We start from the raw sequence: 21,463 nt of genomic DNA on the forward strand, positions 1-21,463 counted from the left end.
AGTGTTTTCGAAACGACAAATCTAGGGTTAAAAAGTCGGATCCCGACTGCGAGTCGACTCCACTGAGTCGCGAGTCGACTCGACCTCGAGTCGACTCCAGAATATGCGCGAGTCGACTCTCCTTATGCGCCTGTAGGCCTCGAGTCGACTCCCGACAATATGCGAGTCGACTCCCCCTCTGCTGCCATCTTTGCGAGTCGACTCCCGCCAATGCGCGAGTCGACTCCCCCTTAGGAGCCGGCTCTGTAACTTACTCGAGTCGTCTCTAACCTTGGCACGCACCTAAAAATCATGCTATAATCGTGCCCAATGAGGGAAAATCACCTAATTAAGATCTGATTTGATGATCATTGAAAAGGAACTCTATTTTAACCACATTGTAATCATCAAAATCAATGAATCTAGTGGAAACTACCACTAGGATGGATCAATCACTCCTAATCCCCTCCTAAGCACACTAAACCTCTCTTCACTTAGGGGTTTTGTAAAAATATCTGCTAATTGATTATCAGTACAAACAAATTGGAGTGTCACATCACCATTCAATACATGATCTCTTATGAAGTGATGTCTTATCTCAATGTGTTTAGTTCTTGAATGTTGAATTGGATTTTTAGTTAGATTTATGGCACTTGTATTATCACAATTAATGGGAATTTTATCTTGTTTAATGCCATAATCTTCTAACTGTTGTTTAATCCATAAGATTTGAGCACAACAACTCCCGGCTGCAACATATTCAGCTTCTGCAGTGGATAATGCAACCGAGTTTTGTTTCTTGCTAAACCATGAGATAAGGTTTTCTCCTAGAAATTGACACGACCCGCTGGTACTTTTTCTATCAAGCTTACATCCAGCGAAGTCTGAATCTGTGTATCCTATTAAGGTTAGGCTAGATTCTTTAGAGTACCATAGCCCTATGTTCTTAGTTCCTATTAAGTATTTAAAAATTCTCTTAACTGCAGCTAGGTGTGTTTCTTTAGGATTAGCCTGATATCTAGCACACATGCACACACTAAACATAATATCAGGTCTACTTGCAGTAAGATACAGTAAAGATCCTATCATACCTCTATAAAGTTTTTGATCTACAGATTTACCTGATTCATCTTGGTCTAATTTGCATGATGAGCTCATGGGGGTGCTGATTGATTTGTTTCCCTCCATATCAAACTTCTTGAGCATCTCCTTGATATATTTAGCTTGATTGATGAAGATGCCTCCTTCAGACTGTTTGATTTGAAGCCCGAGGAAGTAGTTCAGCTCTCCCATCATGCTCATCTCAAACTCACTCTGCATCAAATCAGCAAACTCTTCGCAGAGGCGATTGTTAGTAGCACCGAAAATGATATCATCAACATAAATCTGTACTAATAACATATCCTTATTTTGCTTTTTCAGAAATAATGTTGTATCTACATTTCTCCTAGAGAATTCATGTTCTAATAGGAATTTGCTAAGCCTCTCATACCATGCTCTAGGTGCTTGTTTTAAACCATAAAGTGCTTTGTTTAGTTTATATACATGATTGGGATATTGATGATTTTCAAAACCAGGAGGTTGTTCTACATATACCTCCTCATTAATATACCCATTTAAAAAAGCACTTTTTACATCCATTTGATATAGTTTGAAGTCCTTAGAGCATGCATATGCTAATAATAATCTAATAGCCTCAAGTCTAGCTACGGGAGCAAAGGTTTCATCAAAATCTATGCCTTCTTCTTGATTATAACCCTTTGCTACTAGTCTAGCCTTATTCCTTATAACAATTCCATTTTCATCTAGCTTATTTTTATATATCCATTTAGTATCTATAATTGGATATTCAGAAGGTCTCTCTACTAGATTCCACACTTTGTTTCTAGTAAATTGGTTTAGTTCTTCTTGCATTGCATTTATCCAATTTACATCATTTTCGGCTTCTTCTATATGTTTGGGCTCAAAGTGTGAAACAAAAGCTAGATGGTTATTCAAATTCCTAAGGAATGCTCTAGTCCTAACGGGTTGAGATGGATCATCTAGAATTAGTTCCTTAGGATGCCCATGAGCATACCTCCAAGCTTTAGTTAGCCCATGATCCACAATACCCTCTTGGCTTGATGATTCTCCTTCAATCAACTTTTGATTATTATCTTGAAATCCCATCTCATCTATCTTTTCTTCAAGTATTTCAACATCATCATCAAAATTAATCTTCTTACTAGACGAGATGTCACTAGAGTCATCAAAAACAACATGTATAGATTCTTCTATAACTAAGGTTCTTTTATTAAAGACTCTATAGGCTTTACTAGTTGTAGAATAACCTAAGAATATTCCTTCATCCGATTTAGAGTCAAATTTACCTAGATTATCTTTTCCATTATTATGAACAAAACACCTACATCCAAAAACATGAAAGTAATTAACTTTTGGTTTTCTGTTTTTCCAAAGTTCATAAGGTGTTTTCTTTATAATGGGTCTTAACAAAACTCTATTTAATATATGGCAAGAAGTATTAATGGCTTCTCCCCAAAAGTACTTAGGGAGGTTACTTTCACATAACATAGTTCTAGCCATTTCTTCTAGTGTTCTATTTTTCCTTTCCACAACTCCATTTTGTTGTGGTGTCCTAGGTGCTGAAAAATTATGGATTATCCCCTTTTTACTACAAAACTCCTCAAATGACTGATTTTTGAATTCGGTACCATGGTCACTTCTAATAGCTATTACTGAGTTATCTCTAGCATTGGTTACTTCTTTATGGAATTTCTTAAAGACAGAAAATGCTTGATCCTTATGTGCTAGGAACATGACCCATGTGTACCTAGAATAATCATCTACAATGACTAGACCATATTTATTTCCACCTAGGCTTGTTGTTCTAGTTGGACCGAATAGATCCATGTGTAATAATTCTAGAGGTCTAGAAGTAGAGACACATTTTATGGATTTAAATGAGTTCCTAGATTGTTTGCCAAATTGACATGCTTCACATATTTTGTTCTTTTCAAATTTTAATTTTGGCAAACCTATCACGGAGTCTCTTTTAACTAGTTTAGTTATTGTGTCCATGCTTGCATGACCTAACTTACGGTGCCATAACCAACTAGCATCATTTTCTTTAGTTTCATTAACAACTAAACATTGGTTATGTTTTGCAAGATCTTCTAGGTCTACAACATATACATTTCCACGCCTAATCCCTTTAAAAACTAAACTATTATCATTAGGATTTGTTATAATGCATAGTGATGGTTTAAACATAACATCATATCCTTTATCACATAATTGACTAATGCTTAACAAGTTATGCTTAAGACCATCAACATATCTAACATTATCTATAAAAGTAGAAGGGGTGATTTGAGCTTTACCAATACCAATGATGTGACCTTGGTTGTTGTCTCCAAAAGTCACAGCACCTCCCTTCTTAGCTTCGAGGGTGAAGAATTGATCTTTATCACCCGTCATGTGCCTTGAGCAGCCACTATCCAAATACCAGCAGTTTTTGTTGACCTTGGCTGCAAGACACTCCTACACAAGCAAATCATGTCATCTTAGGTACCCAAGTTTTCTTGGGTCCTTCATGGTTAGTCAAGTTGGTTCCTTTTGGAACCCATACCCTTTTTATTTTCCTTTTTGTTTTACTTTTCCTATAGTCACATACATTTACCTTATGTCCGATAGTTCCACAACAAAAGCAGGTTATTTTCTTAGTTTTAGTTTCCCCAGCTTTAACAAAGAAGTTACTAAGAAGTTTTTGTTTATTTCTTGGTTTATATCCTAACCCCGCTTTATTAAATACGGCTCGTTGACTATTAAGTATCATGTTTAACTTTTCAGAACTATAGGTAAATTTTTCAACTAAGGGTTTGTATTTGTTAAGTTCTTTAGTTAGTGTTTGATTTTCTGCTTTTAGATCATTAAGTTCTTTTGTGAGATCCTTGTTTAGGATTTGTTTATGGTTTTTGGGTTCTAATGTTTCTTTATTTAGCCTTTCATTTTCTTTAGTTAAGGTATTAGTCTTTTGAGTTAAAAGTTTATTGCTTGTCTTAAGTTCCATATTTTCTTTGGTGATTAAGTCCTTATCCTTAACTAATTTATCGTACTTAAGTATGTATGATTGATTAGCTATTTTTAGTTCTTTATTCTTCAGATTTATTGCCTTATATTCTATCATTAATTCATTAAAGCATCATAAAGCTCATCAAAAGTAAAATCTAAAGGTGATTCGGATATTACCTCACTTTCATTGGCCATGAAGCAGAGATTGGCCTTTTCCTCTTGTTCCTCATCCGATGAAGAGGATGATGAGTCAGAGTCGGATAGAGTCGTGACAAGAGCCTTCTTCTTTTTGTACTTGCTCCCTTTTTCAGTAAAGGGCATTCAGCTCTTATGTGACCCGGCTTCTTGCACTCGTAACACCCAATCCCCTCGTTTTTCCTTTCCTTACCTTTGTCCTTGCGGTAGAAATTTGAGGGGCCTCTCCTTTGATGATAGGACTTCTTGTGGTTGATGAATCTCTTGAACTTGCGCACAAAAAGAGCCTCACCATCATCTTCCTCATCCTCTTCTTCGTCACTGCTGCTACTGCAAGATAAGTCCTTGTTAGATGAAGTAGATTTTAGAGCTATTACCTTTTTCTTATGGGAGGACTCTTCCTCGTTGTGTTGCTTCATGGTTAGCTCGTGCGTCATTAGGGATCCAAGAAGCTCCTCTAGTGGTAACTTGTTCAAGTCCTTGGCTTCTTGGATTGCCGTCCCTTTAGCTTCCCACGACCTAGGTAGACACCGAAGGATTTTTCTGACAAGATCACTGTTAGTATAGCTCTTGCCAAGGCTTTTTAGGCCATTGACAATGTCTGTAAACCTAGTGAACATGCTAGTGATTGTCTCATTAGAATCCATTCTAAATAGTTCATACTTATGAACCAGTATATTTATTTTGGATTCTTTAACTTGATTTGTGCCCTCATGGGTCACTTCAAGTCTATCCCAAATCTCTTTTACAGAGTTGCAAGTAGAGACCCTATTGAATTCATTTCTATCTAAGGCACAATAAAACACATTCATAGCTTTAGAGTTTAGTTGTGCCTTCCTCATGTCATGTTCATCCCAATCCGTTTCTAGTTTGGGTACCTTGACACCATCTACATATATGGATGGGATGTATGGCCCATTTACTACAATAGTCCACATCTCATAGTCTTGGGCTTGGATGAATATTCTCATCCTAGCCTTCCAATATGAGTAGTCAGACCCATTAAAGAATGGGGGTGTTTGGGTGGACTGACCCTCAATGTGGAAAGATCCAAATGGGGTTGTCATTTCGATCTTTTACTCTTGGGTGGAAGAGTTTAGGCTCTGATACCACTTGTTGCCCAGATAGACAACCCAAGAGGGGGGGTGAATTGGGTTTTAAAATAATTTAGATAATTTAAAACGTTATGGATGATTAATTAAAAACTATTGCAAGTTATTTAATTAATTACTATGTGCTGTGAGTAATATGAAATGAGAAGAAGGAGAGACAATCAATCACAAACACAAGTTTTATAGTGGTTCGGAGCTAACCCTTGCTCCTACGTCCACTCCCCAAGTCTCACTTGGGAATTCACTATAATCTCCTTGGATTACAGCCAGTTGTTTTCCAAGCTCACAACCAAACTTGTTGTTTTACGAGCTCACAACGAACTCGGTCGGTTTTCCCAGGCTCACCGACTAGAACCACCCCCGATTGTTTTCCCGGGATCACAATCGAACCCTTACACACGTTGGTTTTAACTCGGCTCACCAACCAACCTCAATCCCCTTGATTCAATCCCCGATTGAACCAAGTAAATACAAGTTGTAGAAAGAAAACAGAAAATGAGCTTCTCAAAAAGCAGATGAAAACAATATGAACAATAAATGAAGTTAAGAAGCCTCAAACGCTTTTAGATTGGAGATGAGGAATGGCTTCTTAAACTTCTGGTCTCCTCTTGAAAGAGTAGTCGACTTGAATGCAGGAGAAGGAGGCTTTAATTGCTGGAAAGATGTAGTTGGAAGCAGTAAATGCAGATCTTCCTCTTTTTCGTTGAAGAGCACGTTGCAGAGCTTGCATGCTTGATTAGTTGGAGTGAAATAGTTGTTTTTTCTCTTGCTACAGTCCTCTGTGGCTATTTAAGCCAACCCCCACGGAAACTAGCCGTTAGAGTGCTTTTTCTGCCCGTTCTGAACACTCTGCGCAGCCTGACAATATGACCGTTGGTGGGTTGGAGTCGACTCGCGCGATCAGGAGTCGACTCGGCTGTAGCGGGAGTCGACTCAAGCTTTTCCGGAGTCGACTCGGCAACTGTTCCAAATTTGAATTAAAGTTGCCTTCACGACTGGGAGTCGACTCGTCTTGACCTGGAGTCGACTCGTCAACTTCTGGAGCTGACTTGGCAATTTTGGAGTCGGCTCATCCACTGAAGTCCGTGGATCCAATTTTGAATTTTGTCCACTCGAGTCGACTCGACTGTCCTGGGAGTCGACTCGAATCTCAGAGCCCGAACTCCCGATCCTCTGTCTTTTGGCTCGTCCAGTCTTGGAGTCGACTCGAACTTCCTTGGAGTCGACTCGGCTCTCAGTTTCCGAAAGATGGTCTTCTGCCTTTTGACGTGAAGCTGTCTTGGAGTCGACTCGAGCTGTCTGGGAGTCGACTCGAATCTCAGAGGCAGTAACTTGGTTTTCTGTCTGTCTTGGGGTCGCGGTGTCTTGGAGTCGACTCGCGTATTGCGGGAGTCGACTCGAATCTCAGAGTCCATAAAATGGTCTCTGACTTTCTTTGTGTACCGCTGAGAGTCGACTCTTGCTTTCTTTGGAGTCGACCTGTCAACCATCGGAGTCGACTCGCGTTCCACTGGAGTCGACTCGAATCTCAGACCCGAAAACTGCTCTCTGACTTTTCTGCCTGTGACTGCTTGGAGTCGACTCTTACTTCTCTGGAGTCGACTTGGTGAACATTGGAGTCGACTCGCGCACTTCAGGAGTCGACTCGTTGACAGGTTCTGAGTTGATCCTTTCTGTTCTTCTGTCTGTTCTCAGTCGGAGTCGACTCGTACTCATCTGGGGTCGACTCGAGCTCGTGCCAGTGAACTTGATACGCTTGGAGTCGACTCGTGATACTCGGGAGTCGACTCGAGTCTCAGACATTGGTTCAAACAGACTCCTTAACTTATCCAACAATTATGAACCAAGTCTTGGGACACTTAGACAGGATTTTCACTGAAACACTCAATTGAATTCATTAGTAATTAAAAGATATACTCAAATGCTTTGAGCTCATCAAAATCAAATGGGGTTTTAATCAATCACTCCACAAGAGCCAAGGACGGCTCTTGTCCGATGGTGGGAAGGGTGTGAAGCCCAATAGTCCCACATCGGAAAGACTCGTTCCAGAGCCTGGGCATATGAGGCGGGTGTCTCCAAATCCTGCAGACGCGTTTTGGGTGGAAAATAAAATCGGAGAGGGGTGAAGGACGCTTGCGTGAAGCTCCAGAACCGGACAATATCTGGTAGGGGAGCCCCGTGTTCCCCCCTCATGTGGCCCCCACGTGGGCACTAGGTGCCTCACGTGCCTCGCAGAGGCGGGGGCGTGACATTTGGTATCAGAGCCGAGGACGGCTCTTGTCCGATGGTGGGAAGGGTATGAGGCCTAATAGTCCCACATCGGAAAGACTCGTTCCAGAACCGGACAATATCTGACAGGGGAGCCCCGTGTTCCTCCCTCATGTGGCCCCCACGTGGGCACTAGGTGCCTCACGTGCCTCGCAGAGGCGGGGGTGTGACATTTGGTATCAGAGCCGAGGACGGCTCTTGTCCGATGGTGGGAAGGGTGTGAGGCCCAATAGTCCCACATCGGAAAGACTCGTTCCAGAGCCTGGGCATATGAGGCGGGTGTCTCCAAATCCTGCAGACGCGCTTTGGGTGGAAAACAAAACCGGGGAGGGGTGAAGGACGCTTGCGTGAAGCCCCAAAACCGGACAATATCTGGCAGGGGAGCCCCGTGTTCCCCCCTCATGTGGCCCCCACGTGGGCACTAGGTGCCTCACGTGCCTCGCAGAGGCGGGGGCGTGACATTTGGTATCAGAGCCAAGGACGGCTCTTGTCCGATGGTGGGAAGGGTGTGAAGCCCAATAGTCCCACATCGGAAAGACTCGTTCCAGAGCCTGGGCATATGAGGCGGGTGTCTCCAAATCCTGCAGACGCGTTTTGGGTGGAAAATAAAATCGGGGAGGGGTGAAGGACGCTTGCGTGAAGCCCCGGAACCGGACAATATCTGGCAGGGGAGCCCTGCGGTCCCCCCTCATGTGGCCCCCATGTGGGCACTGGGTGCCTCACGTGCTCCGCAGAAGCGGGGGCGTGACATTTGGTATCAGAGCCGAGGACGGCTCTTATCCAATGGTGGGAAGGGTGTGAGGCCCAATAGTCCTACATCGGAAAGACTCGCTCCAGAGCCTGGGCATATGAGGCGGGTGACTCCAAATCCTGCAGACGCATTTTGGGTGGAAAACAAAACCGGGGAGGGGTGAAGGACGCTTGCGTGAAGCTCCAGAACCGGACAATATCTAGCAGGGGAGCCCCGCGGTCCCTCCTCATGTGGCCCCCACGTGGGCACTGGGTGCCTCACGTGCCTCGCAGAGGCGGGGGCGTGACATTTGGTATCAGAGCCAAGGACGGCTCTTGTCCGATGGTGGGAAGGGTGTGAAGCCCAATAGTCCCACATCGGAAAGACTCGTTCCAGAGCCTGGGCATATGAGGCGGGTGTCTCCAAATCCTGCAGACGCGTTTTGGGTGGAAAATAAAATCGGGGAGGGGTGAAGGACGCTTGCGTGAAGCCCCAGAACCGGACAATATCTGGCAGGGGAGCCCCGTGTTCCCCCCTCATGTGGCCCCCACGTGGGCACTAGGTGCCTCACGTGCCTCGCAGAGGCGGGGGCGTGACATTTGGTATCAAAGCCGAGGACGGCTCTTGTCCGATGGTGGGAAGGGTGTGAGGCCCAATAGTCCCACATCGGAAAGACTCGTTCCAGAGCCTGGGCATATGAGGCGGGTGTCTCCAAATCCTGCAGACGCGTTTTGGGTGGAAAACAAAACCGGGGAGGGGTGAAGGACGCTTGCGTGAAGCCCCAGAACCGGACAATATCTGGCAGGGGAGCCCCGTGTTCCCCCCTCATGTGGCCCCCACGTGGGCACTAGGTGCCTCACGTGCCTCGCAGAGACGGGGGCGTGACATTTGGTATCAGAGCCGAGGACGGCTCTTGTCCGATGGTGGGAAGGGTGTGAGGCCCAATAGTCCCACATCGGAAATACTCGTTCCAGAGCCTGGGCATATGAGGCGGGTGTCTCCTAATCCTGCAGACGCGCTTTGGGTGGAAAACAAAATCGGGGAGGGGTGAAGGACGCTTGCGTGAAGCCCCAGAACCGGACAATATCCGGCAGGGGAGCCCCGTGTTCCCCCTCATGTGGCCCCCACGTGGGCACTAGGTGCCTCACGTGCCTCGCAGAGGCGGGGGCGTGACATTTGGTATCAGAGCCAAGGACGGCTCTTGTCCGATGGTGGGAAGGGTGTGAAGCCCAATAGTCCCACATCGGAAAGACTCGTTCCAGAGCCTGGGCATATGAGGCGGGTGTCTCCAAATCCTGCAGACGCATTTTGGGTGGAAAATAAAATCGGGGAGGGGTGAAGGACGCTTACGTGAAGCCCCAGAACCAGACAATATCTGGCAGGGGAGCTCCGTGTTTCCCCCTCATGTGGCCCCCACGTGGGCACTAGGTGCCTCACGTGCCTCGCAGAGGCGGGGGCGTGACATTTGGTATCAGAGCCGAGGACGGCTCTTGTCCGATGGTGGGAAGGGTGTGAGGCTCAATAGTCCCACATCGGAAAGACTCGTTCCAGAGCCTGGGCATATGAGGCGGGTGTCTCCAAATCCTGCAGACGCGCTTTGGGTGGAAAACAAAACCGGGGAGGGGTGAAGGACGCTTGCGTGAAGCCCCAGAACCGGACAATATCTGGCAGGGGAGCCCCGTGTTCCCCCCTCATGTGGCCCCCACGTGGGCACTAGGTGCCTCACGTGCCTCGCAGAGGCGGGGGCGTGACATTTGGTATCAGAGCCGAGGACGGCTCTTGTCCGATGGTGGGAAGGGTGTGAAGCCCAATAGTCCCACATCGGAAAGACTCGTTCCAGAGCCTGGGCATATGAGGCGGGTGTCTCCAAATCCTGCAGACGCGTTTTGGGTGGAAAACAAAACCGGAGAGGGGTGAAGGATGCTTGCGTGAAGCCCCAGAACCGGACAATATCTGGCAGGGGAGCCCCGTGTTCCCCCCTCATGTGGCCCCCACGTGTGTACTAGGTGCCTCACGTGCCTCGCAGAGGCGGGGGCGTGACATTTGGTATCAGAGCCGAGGGCGGCTCTTGTCCGATGGTGGGAAGGGTGTGAGGCCCAATAGTCCCACATCGGAAAGACTCGTTCCAGAACCGGACAATATCTGGCAGGGGAGCCCCGTGTTCCCCCCTCATGTGGCCCCCATGTGGGCACTAGGTGCCTCACGTGCCTCGCAGAGGCGGGGGCGTGACAGTATCAAAGGGGACCAGCCTATAACCTATGTGGATTAGGGGACGCTGCAGCACGGATCCATTGGGGCTAACCACAGATCGATCGTGGTGTTTGTAATTATATTTGAATAGATTTGAATTTAGCCTAATGAGGACATTAGGGCTTGAATGGAGGGAGTATATGTGGACCCTTGCAGGTGTACGTTTAGTCCCACATCGGTTATTCGCTGGGTAGATCTTTCGTACTTATACGGGATCAAAGAATCCAAATAATACCTTCTAGCTAGATTTTTTGGGTGAGGTTCTGGATTGTTACAATTACAAAGTTAGTAAAAGAATTAAACTTGTAATTTTTAGGAGAGTTTCACAAATGGCATGTAGGTGTCCAACAAAGTAAGTGTTTCAACTTTCAAAATAATAGAAGTTAGATTTGATACAACTTATTGAGAAAAACCTTTTTTTATGATTTTTTAAAAAAATACTTACAATTATGCCCTCTCTTAATCCTTGCGACTACGATCATAATTAGCCCTATGACAAGGCTTGAAAGAGACTACTTCCTGTAAATATAAGTTTGCCAGCAATTACTCCGACTAGGTAGACCTGAATAACAGTCTGAAGAGTAACCCAATTCCATTCCAAACAAATTTTTCAGCTATGCACAATGATTAAGTTCTAAATACTCATGAGCTTTCAAACATATCTCTAAAATAATTGACAGTTTATTTCATACATTTTTAACATGCTAAATCAAATCAACAAGTTCCTTTTATACCTAAAAAGTTAACATCATGTCTCAACAAAATTATTCATGCTTGATCCATATTTCCAAATTTTTCTCATGTAGGGTATTTCAAGACATAAAATTGACTTTTAATCATAAATTCTTTTGTAACAATGCTGTAATTTGATTTTCCAAGAGAAATATAATTTCTATTTGCAAGATATAATCAAAATTACACATATAATACAATGGTTTCACTAAATCAAGATATAAGTCTGAAATAATTTTCCGTCATAATACAAGAAATACATGGTAAGTCGTGGTAGAGATAGTTACAAATCTAGATCAGCAAGGTACCAACATTCCTTCCAATACGGCTACATACGATCTAAAATAAATATTACCGAATCATTAGGGTTTCCTTTAAAACCATAGAGTGCGGCTCCTATAATCTAACATTTCCTTCATTTTTAGATATACAGAAAGTTCCACAGAATTGCTAGATCCTATCAGGGCTCACCAATCTAGGATCATTCTGAATCAGGAGTGATGATTCTAGATCTGCAAATCAGTGGATGCGTATATCCGAGTTAATAAGGACATGCTCGAAAAATTGAGTACAGATTGACTGCTTCCCTGTATCAAGTCTGAGGACATGCTTCCCCATGATTGCCGGCTTAGCTCCTCGTGGGTTCCTAATTGAAAGGCTCACACGATTTGGGTCTCATAATGGTGTCCCTGTCCACCATATGCATGCCCTGTTTCAGCTTATTCATCAAGAGCACCATCAGCCATGCACCCAAGAAGCAGGTAACCAAAAGAGAAGAATTGAATTTAAAACAGAATTCATTGGGGTGATTCCACCAGCCATAGATAAGTGGTTGATTTTTTAAGTAGATAACCTACTGCACACTATCCAAACACTCTTCAAAATTTTATCTCTCATCATCATCCAAATGTCATGAAGCAGGGGATGAACTCCTTCGTCACTGCTCGGGCCTCTACGGACCCAGCTGACCACCGTGGCCGAATCATCCTCCAATAGGACTGAACTAACTTGAAGCACCCGTTACGCATAACACATGCCCATCTAGGCCGCCCGTAGCTCTGCCCCAGGAACCGAAGTATCGAAAATCTGGCAAATCTTCACTGCCACCGCACTAGAGCTCGGGCCTTTGATGACAAATTCGGCCTCTTCCCTCCGACCTCCATCCAAGACTGAGCCATCAAAATTGACCTTGAGAAAGCTTGGGGGTGGGGGCTCCCAGGTAAAGAATACCCTATGTAGAGCTGCCGAAGCAGTGTGGGGGCCTCAAATGTCCTGAACTGTCAAGGGTCTATGATCTAATCCTGCATGGATAATCTTTGCTGCCTGTGCTCGAGCCCGCTCTATCACGAACTGCGGGGACGGACTAAGCTCGCCAAATATCCGAACGTTTCTTGCCAGTCATGTCTGATAAGCTGTACAAGTCGCCCTAATAGCCACGCGATGCATCTGGGGGATACCAGACCATCGCCGAACCTCTTCCAAAAAACAGTCCCTCCGACTCCAAGCATCCCCAGCGATCCCAGACAAACTCCAAGCTTCTCAAATGATTAGCACCGGAAAATGACTAACTTTATGCAATACTAGAGGCAGGAATTAAAGTTGCAGTTGCCCCCTAAATGCTAACAAAGATGATGCTAACAGAGGTTGGATGCTGCTGCATAGTGCCGATTGGGCCTCAGTTCTGATCGAGGAGTAGTTCTTGGTTGGGCGCCGGTGATGTAGTTTGCACCTGTTTTTTTGTGTTCAGGCCTTGGAGTGGGTTATATGAGCTAACTGTGGACCGTTCAGACGAGGGTTGACGTGCAATTTTTGATTTCTCAGCTCATCTACTTGTTAGATGTAGTTTGGAAGGCCAGGCCTCTAGTCTTCCATGGGCTTTTCGTTGCCATTTCATTGATCAATAAGATGAGAGGTAGGTCTCCCACCATTTTGCTTTAAAAAAAAAATGTTAAAGGTTCTAGGGATTAATAGTGATTCGATGGAGGAAAGGAAAGATTTCTCAATCTGTTCAACTTGAATATCTTACAAAAATTTAGAAAAAGATAAAAGAAATACAAAAGTAGGGCTTACATCATTTTTCCTTTCATTAATACTCTACACCTTATAAACTAAGATACATAGTTCCTATTTATAATAATAAGGTCCACCCTTTCACAATTTAGGTCGCATTCATCTTTCTAATCCTAATAGGAGTCTCCTTCCTAAAATAGGTATGACAAGTAGATATAAACTCGAAAAGAACTAAAATTTTTTAGGAGGTAGATCTAGATTTCTCCATTAACTTTTGTCTGCTATTGCTCCACTTGATTCTTCTCGGATACATTTGGTCAAATTCTTATCCGACAAGAAAACTTTGGAATTGACTGGTTTGTTTTAGGTCCTAAAAATAATAAAATTTGGACCTAATTACTAGAAGCGTCGCACCCTTTAGGGGCGATGTCATAGTGTAGATCTTGAAAAGTTGCTTGATTCAAAAAAGAAAAATCATCTCAATTGGGCATCATATGACCACGTTATGTCCTCTTTTTTTTTTTTTTTTTGGGTGCAACGGCGGCTCACACCCTGCGGGTGTGGATACGGCCTACAAAATCTGAAACAAATAAATCTAAAAGAGACTCCGGCACAGTGTCGGGCTCCCGCAAAATAAAATCTCCAGAATGGTGAGCCGCATAGGAAGCGACCCAATCGGCTGCACAATTCGCTTCCCTATAGACGTGTGTAGCCTGATAGGTTTCACACGCCTGCAGAAGTCTGCGAATGTCCAGAAGCAGCAGTCTACCCTTACCTGCACGACCTCGGCCCCTAACCCAATCAATCACAGTGGCCGAATCGCCCTCAAGAATGATCTAGTCAGCACCCAGTATCTGTCTCGCATAAGATATGCCCTCCCAGGCGGCTCGGAGCTCAGCACATACCACCGACGCATCGAAGATCCGCTGACCCCCCAGCGCCACTATTCTAGCATCATGATCTCGAATGACGAAGCCTACACCTCCACCTCTCCCGTCAGCTGCCATACTACCATCGAAATTCACCTTCAGGAAGCCAGGGGGTGGGGGTACCCGGGATACGAAAACATACCTGGGCGCTACAAGAGCAGAAGGGGTACCCCAGATGTCCCTGGCCAACCCGGAAGGTGACCTCACAGCAGTACTAAGGAACTCCTCTGCATGCAAAAAGGCCCCGGCCACCACCGCCCCCGGGGCCGAGCTATGACCCTCAAAGACTCGTGCATTCCTGTCTAACCAGAAATGGTAAGCCAGGTATGCAACACGAGTCCCTCTCTTCTTCACCCCGGGCCCTACCCCCGAGATCTCCAGGAAGCGGATGAACTCGGCAATGGACGACCATCTCTGCCCCGGGTCATAGGAAATCCCTGCACACCTCCAGATCTGAACAGCCCGCGGGCACTCAACTAGCACATGATATATGGACTCCTCCACCTCCGGACAGACTACACAGCCTGCTGCTATCCGTACTCCCCGTCGCATCAGAACACTCCTAGTGGGTAGGCAGCCCCATGCTACCTTCCACAGGAATAGTGCGACGCGTGGATGAACACGTAGTCTCCAGATCCAGGCACCATCAAAATGTCGGGTCTCCACTCCTCCTCTCCACTACGCTATGTCGCGGGAACTCACTGTCGTCCGCCCGGACAAGCTCCATATCCTCCTATCCACTGTCATCCCCATCGGGATCGGTAAGGCCAGCACTCGCTCTACAAGCTGCTCATCAAAAACCCGCCTAACAAGATCTGCATCCAATCTCTGCTCCCCCTGGACAAACAGAGCACTTAGTATGCGCCCCTCCAGCCAACCATGGTCCATCAATGTGGGCCAGTCCTGCAGTCTGCCCTCCGATAGCCACCTATCCTCTAGAATGCTGATAGTCCGACCGTCCCCAATCTCCCATCGGATCATAGGCATCACCCCCGGGGCACGAGTACATATCTCTCTCCAAATAAAGGAAGATCCACGTCCAGCTCTGAAAGTGGCCGAAGTGATGGGGTCGCCATACTTCGCCCTCAGCAGAGAAGCCCAAAGACTCCCCGACTCTAGAAGAAATCTGACTGCAAGCCTAGTGGCCAGTATCTCCCTGCGCTCAAGTAGAGAGTGGACTCCTAGCCCACCCCGACTGGTTGGCTGACAAATAACCTCCCAAGCCAGTAGGTGGATGCCCCCTCTGTCCCCACGGTGCCCCCAAATGAAGCTCCTGAACATCCTCTCCAAGTTACGGAGCACAGACACCGGTACCAGTGTATTAGACAGTAGGTAAACAGGAATAGAACTCAAAACTGACCTCAGTAGGGTGACTCTGCCCATCATCGAAAGGGTGCTCACCTGCCAGCTCTCCAGTCTCCGTCTGATATATGCCTCCATAGACGAACACTCCCCCTGCCGTAAGCGTCGGCTAGTAATCGGGACCCCGAGGTATCTAAGGGTCCCCTCCTGCTCGGCAATCCCCAATCTGCTCATGATGGAGGCCTTAACCCTAGGATCAGTCCTCAGGCTGAAGCTGATGGCTGACTTAGATAAGTTGACCATCTGACCTGAAACTCCACAGTATCCCTCCAGGATCCCACTAATAGTCAGAGCTGACCTCCGTGTCGCACGAGTCAGTAGTAAGCAATCATCCGCAAACAGCAAATGTGAGATACATGTCGCACCCCTCGCCGGCCTATATGCCTCAATCTCCTGTGACACTGCTGCATGGCGAAGTGCTCGTGACAAAAAATCCGAGCAGATGATGAACAAAAGTGGTGACAGTGGGCAACCCTGCCTTAGGCCCACTGATGACTCAAAGTACCGCGATGGGGAGCCATTTATCAATAATACAAAAGATGGTGACAGAATGCACCCCTGAATCCATCTAATCCACTGTGGGTGGAAGCCAAACATCTCCAGTGACTGCCTAACAAAATCCCACCTCATCCTGTCATACGCCCGCTCCATATCCAATTTGACCCCCATCAAACTCCTACAACGGGAAGCACTCTGCAGATCAGTCATGAACTCATGAGCACAGAGGACGTTATCAGAAATCGAACGTCCCCCTACAAAAGCTCCCTGCTCATGGCAAATAATCCTGGGCAAAACACCTCTCAACCTCTGTACCAATACCTTAGCCACTACTTTGTGCATAGTCGTGCACAAACTAATAGGTCAAAAGTGGCCCGGCTCTACTGGGTCATGTCTCTTCGGGATCAAAGTGATAAAGGTCCGCCTCCACTCCATAGGCATCGATGCCGATACAAAAAACTGCTGAACAGCCTCTAGAGTCTCCTGTCTAATAATCTGCCAATACCTCCTGAAGAAAAGTGGGGGGAAGCCATCCGGGCCTGGGGCCTTATCCTCACCTAAGGACCATAAGGCCTTCTGAATCTCCATATCTGACACTGGTCTGCTCAGCGCTGCATTCTCTCCCTCGGTGATCTGCACCTCTGGAGTCAACCCCCAATCATAGCCATCATCATCCAGCCTCCCTGTGTCAGTCCACCTGGCATAAAAAAACTGCAGTAGAGTCCTCCTGACAACCTCCATATCCTCTGACTCCTGCCCACTGCTGTCCCTGATCCTGCGAATCCTGTTCTGCTGTCTCCGCATGATAGTCGACTGATGAAAAAACCTCGCGTTGTGGTCTCCCTCGTGGATCCACTGAATCCTCGATTTCTGTCTCCAGAATACCTCCTGCTGCCTGAGTAGAGAGTGATGCGTGGCCAAAAGCCCCCTAAGCTCCCCCTGGTCCTCCTCAGACAATCCTCCACCACTATCCTCTTGGGTCTGCGCCCTAGTAATAGATGCTTCAACTTCCTCCACCCTTCTAAACAAATTCCCCACTTCCTCCTTATTCCACCGAATCAACCGGCGTCTAGTCAGCTCAAGCTTCCGAGTCACCCTATACATCGCACTTCCACGAACAGGCGTTCTCCAGGCCTCCCTCACCACATCCCACGACCTCGGGTAGGATAGCCATACCTTCTCAAATCGAAATGGAGAATGAGACTGAACAAAGTGTGAAGTACTTACCAATATGGGGCTATGATCAGAGGCAATCCTAGGCAAGTGGCGCACCCAATAATCTGAGAATCTCTGGATCCATCCGGTCGAGGCAAATACTCGATCAAGCTGCTCCCAAACTCTGGCCTGACCCTGCTGGTTGTTGCACCATGTAAATCTTGGGCCTGTGAAGCCAAGGTCAGCTAGCCTATTAAACATCAAAAAGTCTTGAAATTTCCGAACCTTAATTTTGTTGGTGAATGCCTTCCCGCCCCTCTTCTCCACCGGACCATCAATGCAATTAAAGTCCCCTGCTACCAACACCGGGTGCCCCAACTGTATGAGGCTTGTGGCCTCCTCCCACAGCACTCTTCTCTCCCTATAGTCAGTACTTGCATATACTGCCAGTAAAACCCATGGGGGAGCATTACCCTCTGATATCACTAAATTCACCTGTTGCCTATACTGGTGGAAAACGTCAATGTTACACGACCCCACCCTCCACAACACAATAATCCCTCCGGATAACCCCTGTGCCTCCACTGCATAAGTCCCCCAAGACCTCGAGATAACATGCCTGACCTGCTCCAAGCTACCTCCCGACAATCTTGTCTCAAACAGAATGCAAATCTCAGGATCATGAAGGCTTACCAATCTCTGGAAAGCCGGTTTGAAGGACGGCTTCCCCGCCCCCCTATAGTTCCACAATAAAACCTTCATTACAAAGGCTGAACAGTGCTTGGTTGAGTCTCAGAAACCTGTGACCCATCCACCACCCGTGATCCATTTGCCTCTATGGAAGACCCTGCCTCCTTCTGTCCATGAGCTCGCAGCACCTCCTTCATCTGCTTGGCAATCTCGGCATGACCCGGGCCGCCAGTGGTACCTCCTCCCCCAACATCCCGATTGGCCGATTCCTCCTGCTCTCCATCAGCCGGCAAGCACCTAGGGTCTCCCATGTCCATGTTCTCCCCTTCTCCTGGACATGACAAGCTGCCCATTGGAGCCCCCGTCGGGACCCCGCCGCCGGCCGCCGATGTAGAGGCCGAAATCGAGTTCCCCGGCCGATCCAACAATAACGCCTTTGTTGGGAACCCGCCCATGCCGCTGATATTTCAAAAATTAAATCAGGTGGCAGCGGAAGAGGCATGTGCGGGATCGACGTTCATCGCATGAACGTTGTTTCGAGACCTTTCGTAATTAGGTAAGAATTAAAACTTTTAAAACTATTAGGAAGATCAAATCTTCACCTTGCGCGGGTAGATGATCACCGCAAATCTGAATTCGTGGTTTTGGAAGAGGGTTCGCTTGAAGCCGTTCAAACGTCCGGCCTCTACGGGTATCCACACGAAGCAGGATCCGATCCAAGCTCTCTATCTCACCGGGGTGCTAGCTCCCTTGCAGAGATAGCTTTGATGGCTGATGTCCTCTCTTTCAATCAACTCTTGATTGCACTAGAGAGGAGGAAGAAGAAGGATCTTTGAAGAAGAACCAAAGCCTGTCTGCATCCCTTTTATTTTCCTTGCGCTGGAGGAAGAAAGCAAGGATGGAGGAGGGCCGCCAATCACCTTCTTTTGATTCCTTGCTTGCGGCTGAAGATGGAGAAGGAGGAGAAGGAGGCCACGGCTGCAAGGAGAGGGAGAGCTCTTCATCCTAGGGTGCCGGCCTCATGCCTCCTTATAAAGCCATCTAGGGCTCCTACAATCTAGGAGCCCTAGACATATAGCCTAAGAGGGAAGGGGGGCGCCGGCCCCTCTCTTCATGCCGCACACAAGGAGAGGAGGAGGGGCGTGATCCCTCCTTCTTGTGATGCCCTAATCCTCTTCCAAAGAGGATTGGGTGCCTCTCTTATGGTTAAGTCCTAATCTAATTAGGATTGACTATATTGGGTTCAATCTACGCTAGTCCTAATCCAATTAGGACTTGAATGAACCATGACTCAATTGAACTCTTCAATCCTAATCCAATTAGGAGTCATGTTGATTCATTAGATTATTAATTAATTTAGACTTAAGGAATCCTAATCCAATTAGGATTTGTTTAATTTTAGTCCTAATCTAGTCAGGACTCTATTTGAATCCGTAGTCCTAATCCAATTAGGATTTCTAGGAATCCTACTCCAAGTAGGAATCCAATTTTGATTCAAAACTCCTAATCTCATTAGGATTGAGGAATCCTATTCCAAGTAGGAATCCCAGTCCTACTCCAACTAGGATTCCCAGTCCTAATCCAATTAGAACTCTAGGTATCCTACCCGAAGTAGGATTCTTGTTTCAAGTCCAATTAATTAATTCCCTTTCCTTCTTCAACTTCTTATCAATCAAATTGATTTCTTGTGATTCCTAATCACGATTTCAACCATCGGATCGGTCAATACTTCTAGTGTGTGTGACCCCATAGGTTCTATTCTGACTGGTAGTGAGATATATTGTGATCTCTATCTCAATATCATTGAAAACTCCTTTCAATGGGTTGGAACGATTCCAACTCAATTCATTAGGGTTTATCGATCATCAAGATAATCCCTATGAGTCCCACCATCCACCAGTGACACCTAGCAGCATGTAGTGGCTACCCAGCAGAATGGAATGATGAACCTCTAGGTGCAGTTAACATGTGATACAGTCCTACTATCGTGGATCCCTACAGGACGGAGGTCATGGACAACTCGTCAAACCCCATCGTCTGTCATATGTCAAGATTTATTCGACTTGAGTTCAATAGTGGAAAACTCTTTTTCCACTTTATATTACTGCCCTGGCCAAGGTCTTAGAACTCAGTCTAACAAATCACATAGGATCACTCCTCTTCTATCAAGGTCGATAGATTCCTTATAGGTGCATACCCTACTCCTACAGTGAACCTACTGCAGCCAATCTACACTGCATGGACCCATATGGCTAGAGACCATGTATGTGTGCAGTCAAACTACAATAACCTCACTGTGAGTAGCCGAAGCACCGCAGGTCAAAGGACCAGTCACACTACTGCAACATCAAGCAAGTCACTGACGAGTGGATAGACATCCAAGTGACTTCTTGTCTTGGTCACGCTCAGTACCCTTGTTCTCTAACAAGCACCTGCACTATCACTTCAGTGTCCCTACACTGTGGACTCAAGTCTCGTCCATCCAGAAGAAAAGTGATCTGTGCACTGATCGGATCGATCACCGTCCTCGTGATGATCCATTGATCAGGAGCATTTAGAAATTAATCACCAATGATACATGGCTCAAATTCTCAACTCTTGAGAATATGTATCATCATCTTATTAATTTCTTGGACGATTCATAGACACATAAACAATATGAATGAAAAGATGCCTTTTATTTATTCAATAATAAATAGTCAAGTACAAAATTATGTCCCTAGAATCAACAATGTGTCAGCCAAATTGGCTTCTAGGGCATACATCTAACAATCTCCCACTTGCACTAAAGCCAATCAGTCATATATCTAAGCCCCATCTTCTCAAGGTGGGCTTCAGTCTTAGCTGCTTAGTGAACGGGTCTGCCACGTTATCCGCGGAGTCTACTCTCTGCACCTCTACATCATAGTCGCGTATGAAATGGAAGCGCCGCTCTATGTGCTTGGACTTCTGATGAGACCATGGCTTCATAGCTAGTGCTATGGTGCCAATGTTATCACAGTAAAGTGTTATGACATCTAATGACATTACACCTAACTCTGCAATTAACTTTTAATCAGAAGGTTTCCACTGCACCCTTAGATACGGCTTAACATTCAGCTTCAAAGGTAGAATCTATAATGATCGGTTGTTTGGAACTCTTCCAATTTACTGAACCATAATTGCACATATTCTGATGTAGACTTTCTATCATCAATATGTGTGCATCCTTCTACCTTCAACTCTGATCTTCTCCCAAAGACCAAGAACATGTCCTTAGTTCTTCTCAAGTACTTAAGACTGTTCTTCACAGCTATCCAGTGTTCTTCACCTGGATTCAACTGATATCTGCTTGTGACACTCACAGCAAGAGCTATATCAGGTCGTGTACATAGCATGGCATACATGAGGCTTCCTATTGCCGATGCATAAGGAATCTTGCTCATGCGTTGAATCTCTTCAGATGTGTTGGGGCACATCTTCTTAGAGAGATGAATTCCATG

The 21,463-nt window shown here is 46.0% G+C and overlaps 2 protein-coding genes across 2 annotated transcripts; both read right to left on the reverse strand.

Moving 5' to 3' along the window:
* Positions 1-14,183: 14,183 nt before the first annotated feature.
* On the reverse strand, positions 14,184-14,828 carry LOC149751242 (uncharacterized). The gene has a single exon (XM_089927416.1). The coding sequence runs from the start codon at positions 14,826-14,828 to the stop codon at positions 14,184-14,186; it is 645 nt and encodes a 214-aa protein (XP_089783542.1).
* A 1,671-nt stretch (positions 14,829-16,499) lies between these two features.
* Positions 16,500-18,053, reverse strand: LOC148703473 (uncharacterized). The gene has a single exon (XM_088722987.2). It carries the CDS (start codon positions 18,051-18,053, stop codon positions 16,500-16,502), a length of 1,554 nt encoding a protein of 517 aa, XP_088579113.2.
* Positions 18,054-21,463: the final 3,410 nt, after the last annotated feature.

This window comes from Phoenix dactylifera, chromosome 15 (genome assembly GCF_051530095.1).
Source record: "Phoenix dactylifera cultivar Ajwa chromosome 15, Ajwa_hap1_PhDact_Kaust_v1.1, whole genome shotgun sequence".
NCBI classification, from domain to species: domain Eukaryota; kingdom Viridiplantae; phylum Streptophyta; class Magnoliopsida; order Arecales; family Arecaceae; genus Phoenix; species Phoenix dactylifera.